General features: G+C 39.2%; 1 protein-coding gene and 1 non-coding gene across 20 annotated transcripts in view; one reads left to right on the top strand and one right to left on the bottom strand.

Annotated features, from left to right (window-relative positions):
• ABI1 (abl interactor 1) overlaps positions 1-16,635 on the bottom strand; it is a 129,362-nt gene that overhangs the window by 52,757 nt on the left and 59,970 nt on the right. For all 19 annotated transcript variants that reach the window (XM_060293213.1, XM_070044809.1, XM_060293218.1 and 16 more), the window contains exon 2: positions 9,507-9,674. In XM_060293213.1, the coding sequence (XP_060149196.1) occupies positions 9,507-9,674 (168 nt within the window). The remainder of the gene's footprint in view (positions 1-9,506; positions 9,675-16,635) is intronic.
• TRNAG-CCC (transfer RNA glycine (anticodon CCC)) lies at positions 5,956-6,028 on the top strand. The gene has a single exon. It is a non-coding gene; the product is annotated as a tRNA-Gly (tRNA).

Raw genomic sequence — 16,635 nt, forward strand, 5'->3', positions numbered from 1 at the left:
GAGAAACTGACTTTTTTTTTTTTTTTTTTTTTTGCAGTACGCGGGCCTCTCACTATTGTGGCCTCTCCCATTGCAGAGCACAGGCTCCGGACGCGCAGGCTCAGCGGCCATGGCTCACGGGCCTAGCTGCTCCGCGGCATGTGGGATCCTCCCGGACCAGGGCACAAACCCATGTCCCCTGCATCGGCAGGCGGACTCTCAAACACTGCGCCACCATGGAAGCCCAGAAACTGACTTTTAATCACAGTTAAATGACAAGCTTGTTCAAAGATGAGATTCACTGAGGTTTGGGGGGTTGGTTTTTGTTTTGTTTTCTTTTGAGGCTAAATTAAAAGCATTTTAAATTAAAAGATAATCGGAAAATAAAAGTAATATTAATAAGACCTTATATCTTATTAAAACCCAGGAATACCTTGCTAATATAAGGAATACCAACCGAGGCAATATGACAGATTAGATAACCTGAAAACTCTCCCACTTACAAACTGCCTAAACACGCTTGATAGACTATGACAGCATCTTTTTAAAATTCAGTCCAATATTAAATAGAGCAAAGAAAATCCAGGGAGAAGGAGAAAGGAGGACTAAAACTCAGAGCAGAAAATATGAAAGAAGCTATCCTATAGGGGCTTGCAGGCCACTAACAAACAGGGTTAGACTTTTATGCCAAATGGGAACTAAATATAAGGCCTTGGCTTGCTGAAGATGGGAAGATAGAACTGACATGGCAAAAGGAACTTTGCAAATGTGATTAAGTTAAAGGTCTTGAGAAAAGAAGATTATCCAGGATTACTGATGTGGGCTCATGTAATCACAAGGGTCTTTAATTAAAAGGGAAAGAGGGAGGCAGGACAGTTAGTGCTGATCAGAGTGGTGCCATGTGAAAAAGACTCAACTGGCCATTTCTGGCTTGAAGATGGAGGAAGAGGCCACCAGCTAAGAAATGCAGGAAGCCTCTGGAAGCTAAAATAAGGCAAGAGAACAGCTTCTCCCATAGAATGTCCAGAAAGAACAATCCTGCCCACATCTCAAGTTTGGCCCCAGTGAAACCCATTTCATATTTCTAAGCTTCAGAACTATAAGATAATAAAGTTGTGTTAAGACATTAAGTTTGAGGTAATTGTTACAACACCTCTAAGACACAAATACATACACACACACACACACACACACACACACACACATACTGGAGAGGAAGGGGGGCAGTTATCCAAGATAGTATAACATGTTCCATGAAGTTTTCAGGTACAAAACTCTAAATAGTCCTGGACTGATAGTATCCCTAAAACACTTGGCAGAACAAAACTGTCTAGGAATAATCAATTTATCTTATCAATGTATTACCCTTAGCCTGCAGAGAGATCTCAAAGATGAGATCTTAAGTTGAGCTCACAATCAAAATTTATAAAACACATAAGGAAATAATTCACCATAAGCAGGAGGCAGCATACACACATCACATATGCACGTACATATACGTGCACACATACACAATAAGGCCTCCAAAGAATGTTAATCCAAAAGAGAATGTTAATCCAGAGGAAGGAAGGAGGGAAGGAGGGAAAAGAGAAGAAAAGAAAAGAAAAGAAAAAGTAACAATAGATGGCATGAATAAAAAGTACAAAATAATGGTGGTTCATCTGAATCCAAATATATCAATATATAAATGCAATAAATGCCCCAGTTAAAAGAAGTATCACACTCTATTTTTTTTTTAATTTTTATTTTTGGCTTGCAGCATCTCAGTTCCCCAACCAGGGACTGAACCCAGGCCATGGCAATGAAAGCCTGGAATCCTAACCACTAGTGCACGAAGGAACTCTCACACTGTATTTTTTTAAATCCAGTTATTCTTAAAAGAGACAAATCTTAACAGGAAAAAGTTGAAAGTAAAAAGAATGGAAAAGTTCACTTTGTGATACAGCAGAAACTAACACAACATTGTAAAGCAATTATACTCCAATAAAGATGTTAAAAAAAAACAAAACTAAATTACATTACCAGAGGTCAGGATAGTGATCACCTTTGGGAAGGAGAGGAGGGGTGGCAGGTGGGAAGAACATAAGGATGATTGGCTATGTTGTAGGTCTTGATGAATACACAGATTTTTCCTTTGTGATAGTTCATAAAAAATGTAGGTTTACGTTTTGTGCATTTTCTATGTGTGTTATACTTCAATAAAAGGTTAAAAAATTTTTTTTAAAAGAATGGAAAAGATAAATTCTATATATTAATATGTAGTATAATGATATCAAGACAAAATAAACTGTAATTTAAAAAAACCCTAGAGCCAGAGAATCCTTTATTCCATAGTAATGCTGTCTTTCATCAATATTTTTACATGAATTTACTCAATGGAGGTTTTATAATTTATACTTTGCTCTTCAAAAGAACAAACCAAAAACATTAGAGAAGCTACGTTCATGCCAAGCTTGGTGGGGGAACAGTTTTAGAAAAAATGAACACGTGGGACGGCACATAAAACTGCAGGTGGCTAGAAAGGAAACCAGCTCTAAGGAAAAATAACTAAAAATAGTCTTAGAACAGTGATTCTGACTGACTTCATTTGGATTTTCAAATTATTTCAGAGCTAAAATGTATACAATTTGTTTTTAACCAAGATGGTTGGTTATTTTAGAAATAAGTTGTCATAATTAAATATACTTATTTATATCTTAGAAGTTCTCAAGTATCACTTGCAATTCAGAACCAAAGGATTTTTAAATCTGAAAATTTTTTAGCTCTGAAACGATCTTAATGACAAAATATAGCAAAATCAATTATTCCTGATTAGTTGAAATAAAAATTCCTATGACAGCAAATTTTTTTGGATCTCTAACAAAATATTTTTAGGGATGTTATGCCTTGATGTACATGCCAGATTCTTTATAGATTTCCTCTATCTTTATATATATTATTATGGATTTACAAGCCCTAATGCTAGAAACACTTAGAAAAAGACTTAAAAGTAAACAAAAAAAGTTTCTTTAAAAAATTAAGACAATGGGGCTTCCCTGGTGGTGCAGTAGTTGACAGTCCGCCTGCCGATGCAGGGGACACGGGTTCGTGCCCCGGTCTGGGAAGATCCCACATGCCGTGGAGCGGCTGGGCCCGTGAGCCATGGCTGCTGAGCCTGCGCGTCTGGAGCCTGTGCTCCGCAACGAGAGAGGCCACAACAGTGAGAGGCCTGCGTACCGCAAAAAAAAAAAAAAATTAAGACAATGAAAGTGGTTTTTAAATAGGAAGCTATTGCCTCCAAAAAGTTATCTTTAATTTATCACATGAATCTAATCATGAAGAAACAAACATATTCATATTGACATTCTACAAACTGACTGGCCTATAATTTTCAAAAGTATCAAGGTCAGGTGAAGTCAAGGGTAGACTGAGGAACTGTTGCAGTTTGAAGAAGGTTGAGGAGACATGATAACTAAATGCTTCTGAACTGGGTCTTTTTCCCATAAAGCTACTGAACAAATTGGCAGATAAGTAGAATGTGTGGATTAGATGGTAATTAACCTGATTTTGATGACTGTTTTATGGCTATGCAGTAGCATGTACTTATGTATAGAAAATACACACCAAAGTATTCAGGAGTGATGGGGCATCATAGCAGCAGGTTATTCTCAAATAGTCCAAAACAAAAAAGTTCTTTGTCCTGTACATGCAATTTTTCTGTGAGTTTAAAATTGTCCCTCCTCCCCCTCCAAAAAAATATTTTAAGTCATCTTTACTACTCAGTGATAAAAATGAGAGCAAGACTTTTTTTTTTTTCAAGTTCAATGATTCAGAGGTATTTAGCAATCAATGTTCCATTAATCTGTGGAGGAACACAACCAAATATGGTTTCTCTAAAATAAGGATACAATGACTTTTGAAATTAAAAAGGGATGGCCCCATTCCAAACTGTTACACGCAACGGGGAGAGGCCACAACAGTGAGAGGCCCACGTACTGCAAAAAAAAAAAAAAAAAAAAACTGTTACAAATTCTAATGGCCCTAAAGTCTCTGCATTGGGCTCCTCTAAAGAGACTGAGACTTTCCACTATAACTTCCTTCCCTTTTATTTGTTGAATAAATAGACATATGCATGCTAGACACCAGAAATACAGCAAAGGTCACAGTGAACCCTATGGAAGGCAGACGGTGAATAGGACAAATTAACGATGTAATTCTAATAATAAATGCGATGAAAGGGAAGTATAGGACGCTATAAAAACAACTAACAGAATTCTAATAGTATGTGCGCAGGTGGGAGGCAGGCCAGAAAGGGGAATTGGGGAAAACCACCCTTTAATAAAATTTAGGGTAAGACCTCAAGGATGAGTGGGAGTTAGCCAGGTGAAACATGTCTGTAACAATAGGAGCCAGGACACTGACAGGCAGAGAGATTTCTTATCCCTGGAATTTAAAGGTCCTAGGTGGGTTAGTAGTAAGGGATAAGGCTAAAAATAAAGGCAGGTGCCAGGCCTCTTAAAGAAACTTAAATGCTGTTAAAAAGATTTTAAGATTTTTCTTGCAGTCACTGATTTTCAAATCTTTCTGTTGTTCATCCTAATTTCAAATCAACTCTTACACAGAATCTCATTATGTAATATAAACAAAAGTAGCACTGTCCTGTCTGAAGTAGAAAGAGGGTGCTTTAGAACTTCATCAGCTGAGCTTCCTGCTTCCCTAAGTGAAGGCAAAGGCAAAAACAGGAGGAAAGAGAGGGGGCAGTATCAGAAATAACACATGGTGGGCTGTATTAGCCAGATTTCCAATCAGAAACTGACAAACTATTCCAATTAGAAAAATTCAAAGAGCATTTATAACATAGACGGACTAAAGACAAAGGAATGGTGAGGGATAGGGGAACAGAAAGGAAGGTACAGGAACTAGTGTTAGCAGCAGCAACAGCACCCCTAAATCCAAAAGGACAAGGGCAGGAGAGATTACCAGAACGAGGAAGAGAAAGTCACACCGACAAGGCTACCAGGAAGGGCTTTATTGAGGGGAATAATGACTTGTCTTGGGACACAGCCAGTCCACCAGGAAGAAACCAGGGAAATAAATATTCTGAGCTTACCTTTCTCACTGCTTCCGATCTACCCATGTCCACACTGGCTGCACCCTATCTGAAGCCAGAAGTCACAGACGCCCATTGACATAATGCATACAGTAAACCTCCCAGGGTAAAGACCAGCGGGGAGAGAACAGATCAGGAAGAACAAACATAAGCTATTTGTCATGAAGGAGTAGGCACAGAAGTACAAGGAAAGATCAAACCTAGCCTTCTGGAACCAAGGAAAAGGTTTCCATGAGACCAGGACAATTAAGCTGAAGCCTAAACAGTGAGCAGGAGTGAGCCAGGCAGAGGAAATCCGGGAGACAGACATTCCAAGCAAAGGGACTACAGCCACTACAGCACACACTGCTAGAGCTCTGAATGAGGAGGTTTGAAGCACAGAGTGTGAAGGGAGGGAAGGAATGAAGCTAGAAAGGCAAGGGAAGACAAGACCATGCTTGCATCAATACCACACCAACAATCCAGCCTTTGTCCTGAAGGCAAAGTTTAAGGATTGAAATATCATCTGATAGAGGTGGGTGTGGGTTTTTAATAAAAGTAATAGGCACAGAGATTTTCTTTTTAATGGTAATGGTCAATTCTCACTCTTATCTGTTGACCAGCTCCTGCCTGGTTGTTTCACAAGAACTGCAAGGCAGAGTGTGAGTATGGAGAAGACTGCAAACACTGACACTATGTAATTACAGGTTCTAATCCACTTCAGCCTTTTTTTAATTCTCCACACTTGGACTTTCTCAGGGAACAGGTGGGCAAAAATATTTTCAGTGACCACATTAAGTTCTATGTTTAAGATTTTGAACCAAATCATTGATAATTCAAAATTTACCTTAGGGGACATTCATTTTCCTTTGAAATGGAGAACTTTCTAAAAACAACAATGAGGGACGTCCCTGGTGGTCTAGTGGGTAAGACTCTGCACTCCCAATGCAGGGGGCCCGGGTTCGATCCCTGGTCAGGGAACTAGATCTTGAATGCCGCAACGAAGATCCCGGCAATGAAGATCTCAAGTGCTGCAACTAAGACCCTGTGTAGCCAAATAAATAAATAAATATTGGGCTTCCCTGGTGGCGCAGTGATTAAGAATCCGCCTGCCAATGCAGAGGACACGGGTTTGAGCCCTGGTCTGGGAAGATCCCACATGCTGCAGAGCAACTAAGCCCGTGAGCCACAACTACTGAGCCTGCGCTCTAGAGCCCGCGAGCCACAACTACTGAGCCTGTGTGCCACAACTATGGAAGCCCACGCGCCTAGAGCCCGTGCTCTACAACAAGAGAGGCCACCGCAATGAGAAGCCTGCACACCGCAACAAAGAGCAGCCCCCGCTCGACACAACTAGAGAATGCCTGCACACAGCAACAAAGACCCAACACAGCCAAAAATAAAACAAATAAAATAAATTTTAAAAGCTAATGTTAATAAATATTTTAATTAATTAATTTGAAAGAAAATAAAAAGTGATGCTTATTCACAAAGGACTACAGATTTTCTGAAGTTCCACACGGATAATTTAAAGATTCAAGGATCTACTCCTTGCCAGACCCTAAGGGAGACACTAGGGACACAGTGATGAACCAAACAGATGAGGTTTCTGTCATCATTAAACTTACCTCTAAGAGAAGGAACAGGCATTAAATAAGTAAACAAACATAATCACAAATTTGTCACGTGCCACAAATAAAAGCAACAAGGAAGAGGTGGCAAAAAATATTTCTAGATTTAAAAGAAAGATATCACTGCTCCTTTTTGCAAAAGCAACATCCATGGAGTAGAAGGAGACAAAATCAAACCACAATGGACTGAGGCATATATATGTTTCAAGGAAGAAGATGCCACAAGATGACAGATTCAAGAACTTAGGCTGTGAACTGTCAAGAGAGAAAAGGTAATATCTCAAAACACATGGTAAGGAATGCTTTTTTTAAGATGGGGGAAAATAATGTTGATTGGAGGGGGAATTGAAGAGAGGCTGAATATAAGAGAAAGAATGGATGATTAGCTATGATGACTAATAATGCCAACGTGTTATATCCAGGTGTTAGGCTAAATGCTTTACATGCAATTCTTTATTTCATCTCTAAGGTCAGCTCTATAGTCCCAATTTTGCATATGAGAAAACTAAACTCAAAAAAGTTAGGTTATCTGATCAAATCACATGCTGGCAGAACTAGGATTCAAACCCAGATCTTTATGACTTCAAAGCAGACCATACCACACTGTCTCATTCAAAAAATACTTTTCAAACCACCTCTTAAGCTCTGGTTAACTACGTACTGAGGATACAGAGATGAGGAGCTCCTGGGGCACAATCGGTCGGGGTGTGGTACTTACACAGGATGATCTTTACCTTCAAAGAGAGAGGAAGGGGAGACAGACATGTATCGATACCTCAAGTAACTGATACAAGGAGGAAGACGGCAGAGCATAGACTGCATCAGTAACCCTACCCTGAGCTAATCAGTGAAGGCTTCATCTGGCGCTTATGTTAAGCAGAACAGAGATGAACAAAGTTAATTCCAAGTAAGATAAACAGATTACGGAAAAGCAAAGAAGCACAAAATTGCATGCTGTGTTTGGAACACTTCAAGAAGTTGAGCATGGCAGGAATGTGATGAGAGCTGGAAGAGACCAGACCAAAGGGCCTTTTATGCCACGCTAAGGTATCTGAGGTTTAAACCACAGGAAGTGAAAAACCATTTCCAGGCTTTGAAACAAGATTAGGCAACTGTAAAGACCCAGCAACTGATTAGGAGGTTCAAGCTATAGCCTGGTGAATGGCTTACAGACAACCAAAAGGTCAGAAGATCTGGAAAGAAACTCCCAAACTAACCGCTTATAATCAAAACAGAAGAAGGAGGGTTCCAAAGTCCCTTTTTTTTTTTTTTTCCCTGCGGTACGCGGGCCTCCCACCGCTATGGCCTCTCCCATCGCGGAGCACAGGCTCTGGATGCGCAGGCCCAGCGGCCATGGCCCACGGGTCCAGCCGCTCCGTGGCATGTGGGATCCTCCCGGACCGGGGCATGAACCCACGTCCTCTGCATCGGCAGGCGGACTCCCAACCACTGCGCCACCAGGGAAGCCCCCAAAGTCCCTTTTTGAAAAACGTAGCCCTTATTCTAAGTGAGATGAGACCAGTCCCCAGTTATTACTATTGATTAGGACAGAACTAAAATATGGTTTAGCCCAAACTTTGTGATCAACAGGTACGGGTTTGGAGGTTTGCTTCCTCAACACCACAAAGAGACTATCTGAGGCAGAATATGGGCTTGGGTGATTCATTTCTCCAAAAAGCATATTGAACAGAGGGAGGATAGCCTGCTGTCTGCCTTAAAACTAAAGAACAGAGTCTCCAGTTTCCAAAGGATCCTCTTTCCCTTGCTTCAAGGCTTAATCACATCAGTCTGCCATCTGATGATGGTTAGGGAAGACTGATACTCTCTTTTTCTGCTAAACATGCTGGTCTGATTCAGGAGCTGTATATTTCCCACCAAGCAGGTAAGAGAAGCAGAGAAGCAACAAAAGCATACACCTACTCCCCTAATGAAACACAAGCTGTCATTCAGCTTTATCAATGAAACCAAATCAAAGAGAAATGAACTACAATTTAGAACTTCAGATTTATTTTTCCAAACTAACCTCCAGGTACATTCCTCATTCCAAACAAAACCTACATTCTAGTCACCCTGAACAAGCCATCATGTCTTTGTCTAACGCCGTTGCCTTAGACTGGAATGCATCTGCACTCCATGTCAATATGATAAATGCACAGGCTCCCTTCAAACCCCAACTTAAATGTCACTCCTTCAGCACCACCCAAACTACATGCCCACAGAACTTTTTTCTCTATTCAAATGTTTATTAAATATTTCCATGTATTGTATTGAATAGTATACAGACCAACCCCTCCTAAACAGAAATTTTAACAAACACTTACTGAATGCTAAGCATATGGCAGGTTTAGTGCTAGGTTCTAGAATTTTTTAAATTGAATAACAATACAATCTGCTGCCTTTCAAAAACTCCCCAACTACAATAAAAAACATACATAGTAAAGGTAGCATTTAGGGTAAATGGATAAGGAAAAAAAGAGAAAAAAGACCAGAATGAAAATCAATGCAATGGATGAAAATCAATTATACCACACACTCTTCCATAAAACTGAAGAGGAGGGAATACTGTCCAACATATTTTGTAAGACCAGCACTACACTAACACCAAAACCACAGACCAATAACCACTGGTATGTATATTTTACCAAACACACAAAAAACTTTAAAAAAAAAGAAGAGTAGGCTTACTGAACCCAAAGCTAAAGCTGAAAGCGGTAATGACTAGTCAGTCAGTAAGAAAATGAGTAAGGACTCCATATTTCTAGGCTACCTATTGATACTATATTGCCAGTTAATTAAATGTGAATTTAAAGCTTTTTACAAGCTGTTACCTGTGAGATATGATTGATGGAAGACTCCATTCTCCGAAGCTGAGAGGCTTGGATGTCCAGCAACTGGAGTACATTGTTAGCCAATGCATTTATTTGATAAGCAACACTAGCTAGGGATTGGGTTGTGTAGGCTTTGGTCTCTTCTAAAGCTTTTCTCTTGTCTGTAGCCTGAAATAAGAACAAAAACAACCAATATTTATTTAGGTTAACATTCATTAAACATCTGTTCTATAGAAAGGTAGAGTTATAATTTATATTTTTTAATAGAAAAGCCCAACTGAATCAAAAAATTTATCGGACCTGTCTGATGAACCACAAAGCACTCTATCCTTGGACCCTAATAAAGGCACGTGCCTCAGGTCCTACTGCTCACTCTCTGCCTGCACCCTGCACTGACCTCGCCACGTGTCCCCTCAAGGCATGCTGTGTATCTCCTCCAGGACCTGTGAGTAATAAATGTCTCTATTTCACTTTCCCTTCCAGTCTTTTGTTGAACCTTGAGCTCACCATCCATGACACCCTGGGGCTCTAATTAACAAATGTTAATTTAACAAAAAAATCACATCTACTAGTCCAGTGATATGGACTATAAATCCATTCTACCTTACATTCCTGTTTACATTAATCACCATCAGAAATCCAAACCCCCCATTAACCATTACAACCAAGCTTCTCATCTCCACAAAAACTACTGTAAATCTTATGACCCCACCCTTTACCCATCCATTCTTCCCAAACTCTAGTACACAAGTCAGAGTCAAACAGTAAGAAATGTTCAGAGACAAAGTTCAGAGCAAAATTCAAATACAAGTGATAAACTCTGGGGGGCAGGGGGAGGTGGAGGGAATGGAGGGGGGCGGGGAGCAGGGTGGCCAGCAACTTGTATAACAATATGTAATCTAAAAATTAAAAGGCCGAGAATAAATAGAAACAATGGAACAGAGATCTAACAGTTCAAAAAAAAAAAAAAAAGAAGCAATGCAACCACTCTTAACCTTTTTTTAAAAAATCCAACATCGCTCATCACAGACAAGAAATGCAGATGCAAACTAATATGAGATATTATTTCTCACCTACCCATCCAGCAAAAATCCAAAAGTGGGACAAGGTACTCTGCAAAGTTGTGGGAAAGACTCTCTGATAATACTGCTGGTGATAGCCAGCAAAATTACACATGGACTTATTTTCTGTCCCAGTAATTTCACTTTTAGGAATCTATCTCAAATAATCACTGGCAAAAATATTATGTAATTATTCATTACAGCACTATTTGCAATAGAAAAGACTAGAAACAACTGATATAACCAGTGATGGGGGACTGGTTGAATAAACTATGGGACCTCCAAACAGCAGAGTACTATACAGCTCTAAGAAGGAACGTTGAGGGATGTCGTTATTACCACTACACTCGATCTCCAGAATATTGCTAAGGTGAAAAAAAAAAAGAAAATAAAAATGTTTATTGAATGCTATTACTTAAGAAATGGGGAAAGATACATAAATATATGTTTTTATTTTTTAAGAAAAAAGGATAAAACATAACATCTTTAAAAAATAATTACATATGGGGTCGGGGGTAAATAGGTTGGCAAGAACATGGATAAGATTCTTTAAACATACCTTGTTTTTAGATTTGTTTTTGGAACTATGTGAATAATTCATACAATTATAAGAAAATTAAATTTTAAAAAGGAATTTCCCAAAATTAAATGTAAAATTAATCAAATGAGCCTAACTGTGCATCCAATTAGTGGCTTAACCAGAAAGAAAATATCCTAAAAGTGGCTTCAAAGCACAGAAATTTTGATTGTACATTCTTTTTTTTTTCGGTACGCAGGCCTCTCACTGTTGTGGCCTCTCCCGTTGCAGAGCACAGGCTCCAGCAGCGCAGGCCCAGCCGCTCCGCGGCATGTGGCATCTTCCCGGACCGGGGCACGAACCCGTGTCCCCTGCATCGGCAGGCAGACTCTCAACCACTGCGCCACCAGGGAAGCCCTGATTGTACATTCTTAATGGAGCTTATCCTTAGGACGAAAACAACTGAAAGAGGAAAACAAAAAAATACTAAAGCTGTTTTCAATCACTTTGTTGCTGATGGTTTTTTTGGAATTATTATCCTGAGACTATTGTTTGTGTAGTGTGGGACAAAGCAAGTCATTACTTATGTTTAAGTCATTGAGACCTGAGATGTTTGGCATAATTCAAAAGAGATTCTGATGTAAGAAGAATGAAGTTAAGAAAAAACTATAGCTCTGGATTTAAACTGAAAGCATTCACTTGAACCTAATTTTGATTTTATCACGTATTATATATCAATATCCTAACTCTGTCCAACGAAAAGGCCTAAATGTAAAACATGGTGCCTGTAGTTAACACTGTACTGCATAACTGAAATCTGCTAATAGGGTAGAACTTACATGTTCTCAGCAAAAAAAAAAAAAAGATATACATAAAGTGATGGATGTGTTAACTAAGTATTGTCAATGGAATGACAGCAGATACAGGTGCTACTTCCAGGCCTAGACGTAAAAACTTCCCATGCGTCTTCCGATGCAATGGTTAAAGTAAAATGTAGCCCTACCAAAAAAGTAAAGCTGTATTTAACAGAAACCATTTTACACTGCTTCTATTTTAAATTTAAATTTAAAATAATTAAAATCAAATAAAATTTTAAAATTCATTTTCCCAAACTAGCCACATTTTAAAGGCTCAAGAGCCATATGTAGATTGTGGCCTTACTGGAGACAGTGCAGTTCTAGTCACAGTTAATTTCCTCTACAGACCATGGATTTAAAAGTTAAATCTGCACAAGAATTACTGTTGTCACTTATTTCAGGTTTGTAAGTTTAGTATCCAATAGTTGGTCTCCCTCATTCTTTGGTGTTTTGTTTTTTTTTTTTTGCGGTATACGGGCCTCTCACTGTTGTGGCCTCTCCCGTTGTGGAACACAGGCTCCGGACACGCAGGCCCAGCGGCCATGGCTCACGGGCCCAGCCACTCCGCGGCATGTGGGATTTTCCCAGACCGGGGCACGAACCCGTGTCCCCTGCATCGGCAGGCGGACTCTCAACCACTGTGCCACCAGGGAAGCCCTTCTTTGGTGCTTTTACTGTATTAACTACCAAGCAGCCTTAGTATGTTCCAAAGGATCACACAAAATGGATTATAAACCAGAAGACAAATAGCCAGCACTTCTCCAAGGAGCTGAAACAGACACTGTTAATCAATTATAGCAGTCTTCCTACAAAAGTCTATACACTTTTAACTAATCACTCTAGGAGCTGACACGTGATACGTAACCCATTTGCCATCCCTGTCTTATGCCACTTATGAAGTTTGCTTAAAATGGAAATAAAAGTATTCAGCTTTAAAGGAAAAGTTAATTATTTAAAAGAGCTAAACTCAAAATAAACAATGTAGCCAAGAACTAAACAGGAAATTCTTTAGATAACTGAATTTTCTGAAGAGCCCATATATAAAACTAGCTCTCTTCTTCCTCATTTATCCACCTGTGGATACCAAGCTTAGCTAGAGAAAAGAAACTTTTCAAGTAAAACTATTCCTATTAAGTCCTTTTCTTGCCCCTCAAGGTGACTACACAGGCAAAATAATCTCGTTTTTCACTCCCTAAAGTGGAAATTACGCAGTTATAAGCAATCTCTCTCATAACTATACATTTATCTTTAACCACACTTCCTCTCCCTCATTCTCAACCTTCACATACGACCACAAGAAAAACCTTTCTACCTCTATCACAAGTAATTACTTAAACCCCAAAAGAGAAGGAGAGAACATCCTTGTCATGAGTATGCTTAAAAAGTAATGCAGGGGAAAACAAAAAAAAAAAGTAATGCAGGGCTTCCCTGGTGGCACAGTGGTTAAGAATCTGTCTGCCAATTCAGGGGACACGGGTTCGAGCCCTGGTCCAGGAAGATCCCACATACCACAGAGCAACTAAGCCTGTGAGCCACAACTACTGAGCCTGTGCTCTAGAGCCCGTGAGCCACAACTACTGAAGCCCACATGCCTAGGGCCCATGCTCCACAAGAGAAGCCACCGCAGTGAGAAGCCTGCGCTCACCAGAACCAGAGAAAGCCCACGTGCAGCAACAAAGACCCAACTCAGCCAAAAATAAAATGAATTAAAAAATTTAAAAAGGAATGCATTCTAAGTGAAAAAAATACTATATGGTTTCATTTTTGCCTGCTTTTTTAACAAAGAGAGAGAGAGAGAAATTTAAAAGTTAATGTACCATGGTCCTATCATTCAAATTGACCTTGTTAACAGTTTAGTGTATTTTCTTCAAAGTCTCTCAAGTACATGTATGTATACAAGAATGTAAAACTTACCATACTTATAGCTACATAACCTTTTTTCATTTAAAAATATACCATGAGCATTTTCCCATGTGCTATTTTTCTCTTCCTATTCTTTTTTAAAAAACAATTTTCAATAGCTTCATGATTATGGCAGTAACTGATTGTTGCCTACTCTCATTTTAATTCCTCTAGTATTAAGACCCTGATTTTAATCAGGGCATCAATGTGAAAAGCAAGTTCAAATCCAACTTCCTCTAAATAACCAAACAAGAGATGGCATTATTTCGTAGCTGTAGGAATCCAATGGAAAACATGTACAGTGAATTACAAATATCTCCTACTGTTCCCCTGGTTAGCATAGAGTCTTATATATATGTAGAAAGAGTAATATGAGAACCCCATGTATCTGTCCTTCAACTTCAATAAATGTCATATTTAGTTTTAAAAATTCACATTTTACTTGGTTTTATAATGCTTGCAAAGTTTTATATCTAAAATATATTAAAAATTAAGTTTCACTGATTTTTAAATGAAGTCAGGACCCTTAGAAAATATCTTAAAATACCCATTTTAATACAGATTTTTTTTAAGGAAGTTTTTCTTTTTTTATATAAATTTATTTATTTTATTTTTGGCTGTGTTGGATCTTCATTGCTGCGTGCAGGCTTGTCTATGGTTGTGGCGAGCAGGGGCTACTCTTCGTTGCAGTGCACAGCTTCTCATTGCAGTGGCTTCTCTTGTTGTGGAGCACGGGCTCTATGCATATGGGCTTCAGTAGTTGTGGCACACGGGCTCAGGAGTTGTGGCTCACAGGCTCTAGAGCACAGGCTCAGTAGTTGTGGCACACAGGCTTAGTTGCTCCGCGGCAGGTGGGATCTTCCCAGATGCAGGCAGATTCTTAACCACTGCGCCACCAGGGAAGCCCTAGATATTTTTATATCATATGAAATAAATACCAAAACATCAATACTGTCATTTTGCTCTAGCTCCACCTTAAATCTGTATTCCTCAAACACTACTACTGTTGATTTATTAAAAGTACTTGTTGGGACTTCTTGGTGGCGCAGTGGTTAAGAATCCGCCTGCCAATGCATGGGACATGGGTTCGAGCCCTGGTCCGGGAAGATCCCACATGCCGCGGAGCAACTAAGCCCATGTGCCACAACTACCGAGCCTGCGCTCTAGAGCCCGCGAGCCACAACTACTGAGCCTGCATGCTGCAACTGCTGAAGCCCAGGAGCCTAGAGCCGGTGCTCCACAACAAGAGAAGCCACCGCAGTGAGAAGCCTGCGCACCGCAACAAAGAGTAGCCCCCACTCGCTGCAACGAGAGCAAGCCCACACGCAGCAACGAAGACCCAACGCAGTCAAAAATAAAATAAACAAATAAATAAATTTATTTTAAAAAAAAGTACTTGTTTATTGGGAATTTCCTGGAGGTCCAGTGGTTAGGACTCTGTGCTATCACTGCAGAGGGGGCAGGTTTGATCCCTGGTTGAGGAACTAAGATCCCTCAAGACACGCGGTGAGGCCAAAAGAAAAAAAGTATTTGTTTATTTATTTTACAAGTCTAATAAAACTAATCACTTTCTCCCAACTCTTCTCTGTAACATTTTAGCTGTATAATTAAGTTCCAAACAAACACTAACCTATAAACTAACTTTAAGAGCATCATTTCTAATATAGGGCCCAACTATTGCAAGATGTCCTACAGGGAAAACAGAGCCTATACCTAGCACATATCCTACAGTACTAGCCTAATAACATTTCAGAAAAATAGTATGACAAATTAAAATGTTCTCTTTCTTACTTACCTTGAACCTTCTTTAAAGTCTGACAAGAGGATTTGAAAATAGTTTGTTTTCTTTGAGGAACAATAATTTCTCTGTGTCCTAATTGCAAGTGGTTTAATAACCCTGCTTAGGTAACAAAACAGGGGTCTCATGGGCATTTAAAAAAAAAGTTTTAACCATCTTGCTTCTGTCTTTACCTTTCCTCCCACTCTTTGCAGAAATGTCACCACACTGTATCTGTTTAACAACTTCTAACTTAACTCTAATCCAAACTTGCCAGAAACTTTTCCAGTCAGTATTTTTCCCACAGAATATTTCAAATATTTAAGTAAGGTTTTTCCAATGAAAAAATGGAAGATATTTCATGATAATTCATTACAAAATAGCCCACATCTACCAAAAAACACCATATTTCAATGACTCCAACAAAACAGCTATGTCAGAGGCACCATTTTTATGTATCACTCAGAAAAAAACCTGCCAACTCAATTATGTCAGAATGCTTTCTTATGAAGAAATTTTATTTTATACTAAAAGAAAATGCTCTTTGGAATTTAGATGGTGAACTTTGTATGTCACTCTTAATCACAGAGTAATACCAGCTACAGAGCTCATTTTCAAATTTTTCCAACTTCCAAAACAAACTCTTTACATCTTTTGTTTTGTATGATTCAAGATGTAACCAAAGATTGTGCACAGCTCTTGACATCATGTCTATTCAGTTTCCTTAAAACTAGAATAACCCCTCCCAACCCTGACCTTTTTTTCTCTTTCAAAACATAGACATTATTTTAAAATTCCAGGCCAGCTGTCTTATAGGAAGTCCTACAACCTGGATTTGTCTGATTGTTTCCTCATGATCAGATTCAGATTAAACAGAGAGGCTGGAATAATATATAGGAGATGCTGTGAACTTCCTACTACGTGTGATACATCTTTTAAAATAAGGTTCCACCTTTATTCCCAGGACTTTGCTCCAAGCTCCTGACACTAATTCTGTAAACTTTGATGCTGGTAC

The sequence above is a fragment of the Globicephala melas genome, chromosome 2 (assembly GCF_963455315.2).
Source record: "Globicephala melas chromosome 2, mGloMel1.2, whole genome shotgun sequence".
Lineage (NCBI taxonomy): Eukaryota > Metazoa > Chordata > Mammalia > Artiodactyla > Delphinidae > Globicephala > Globicephala melas.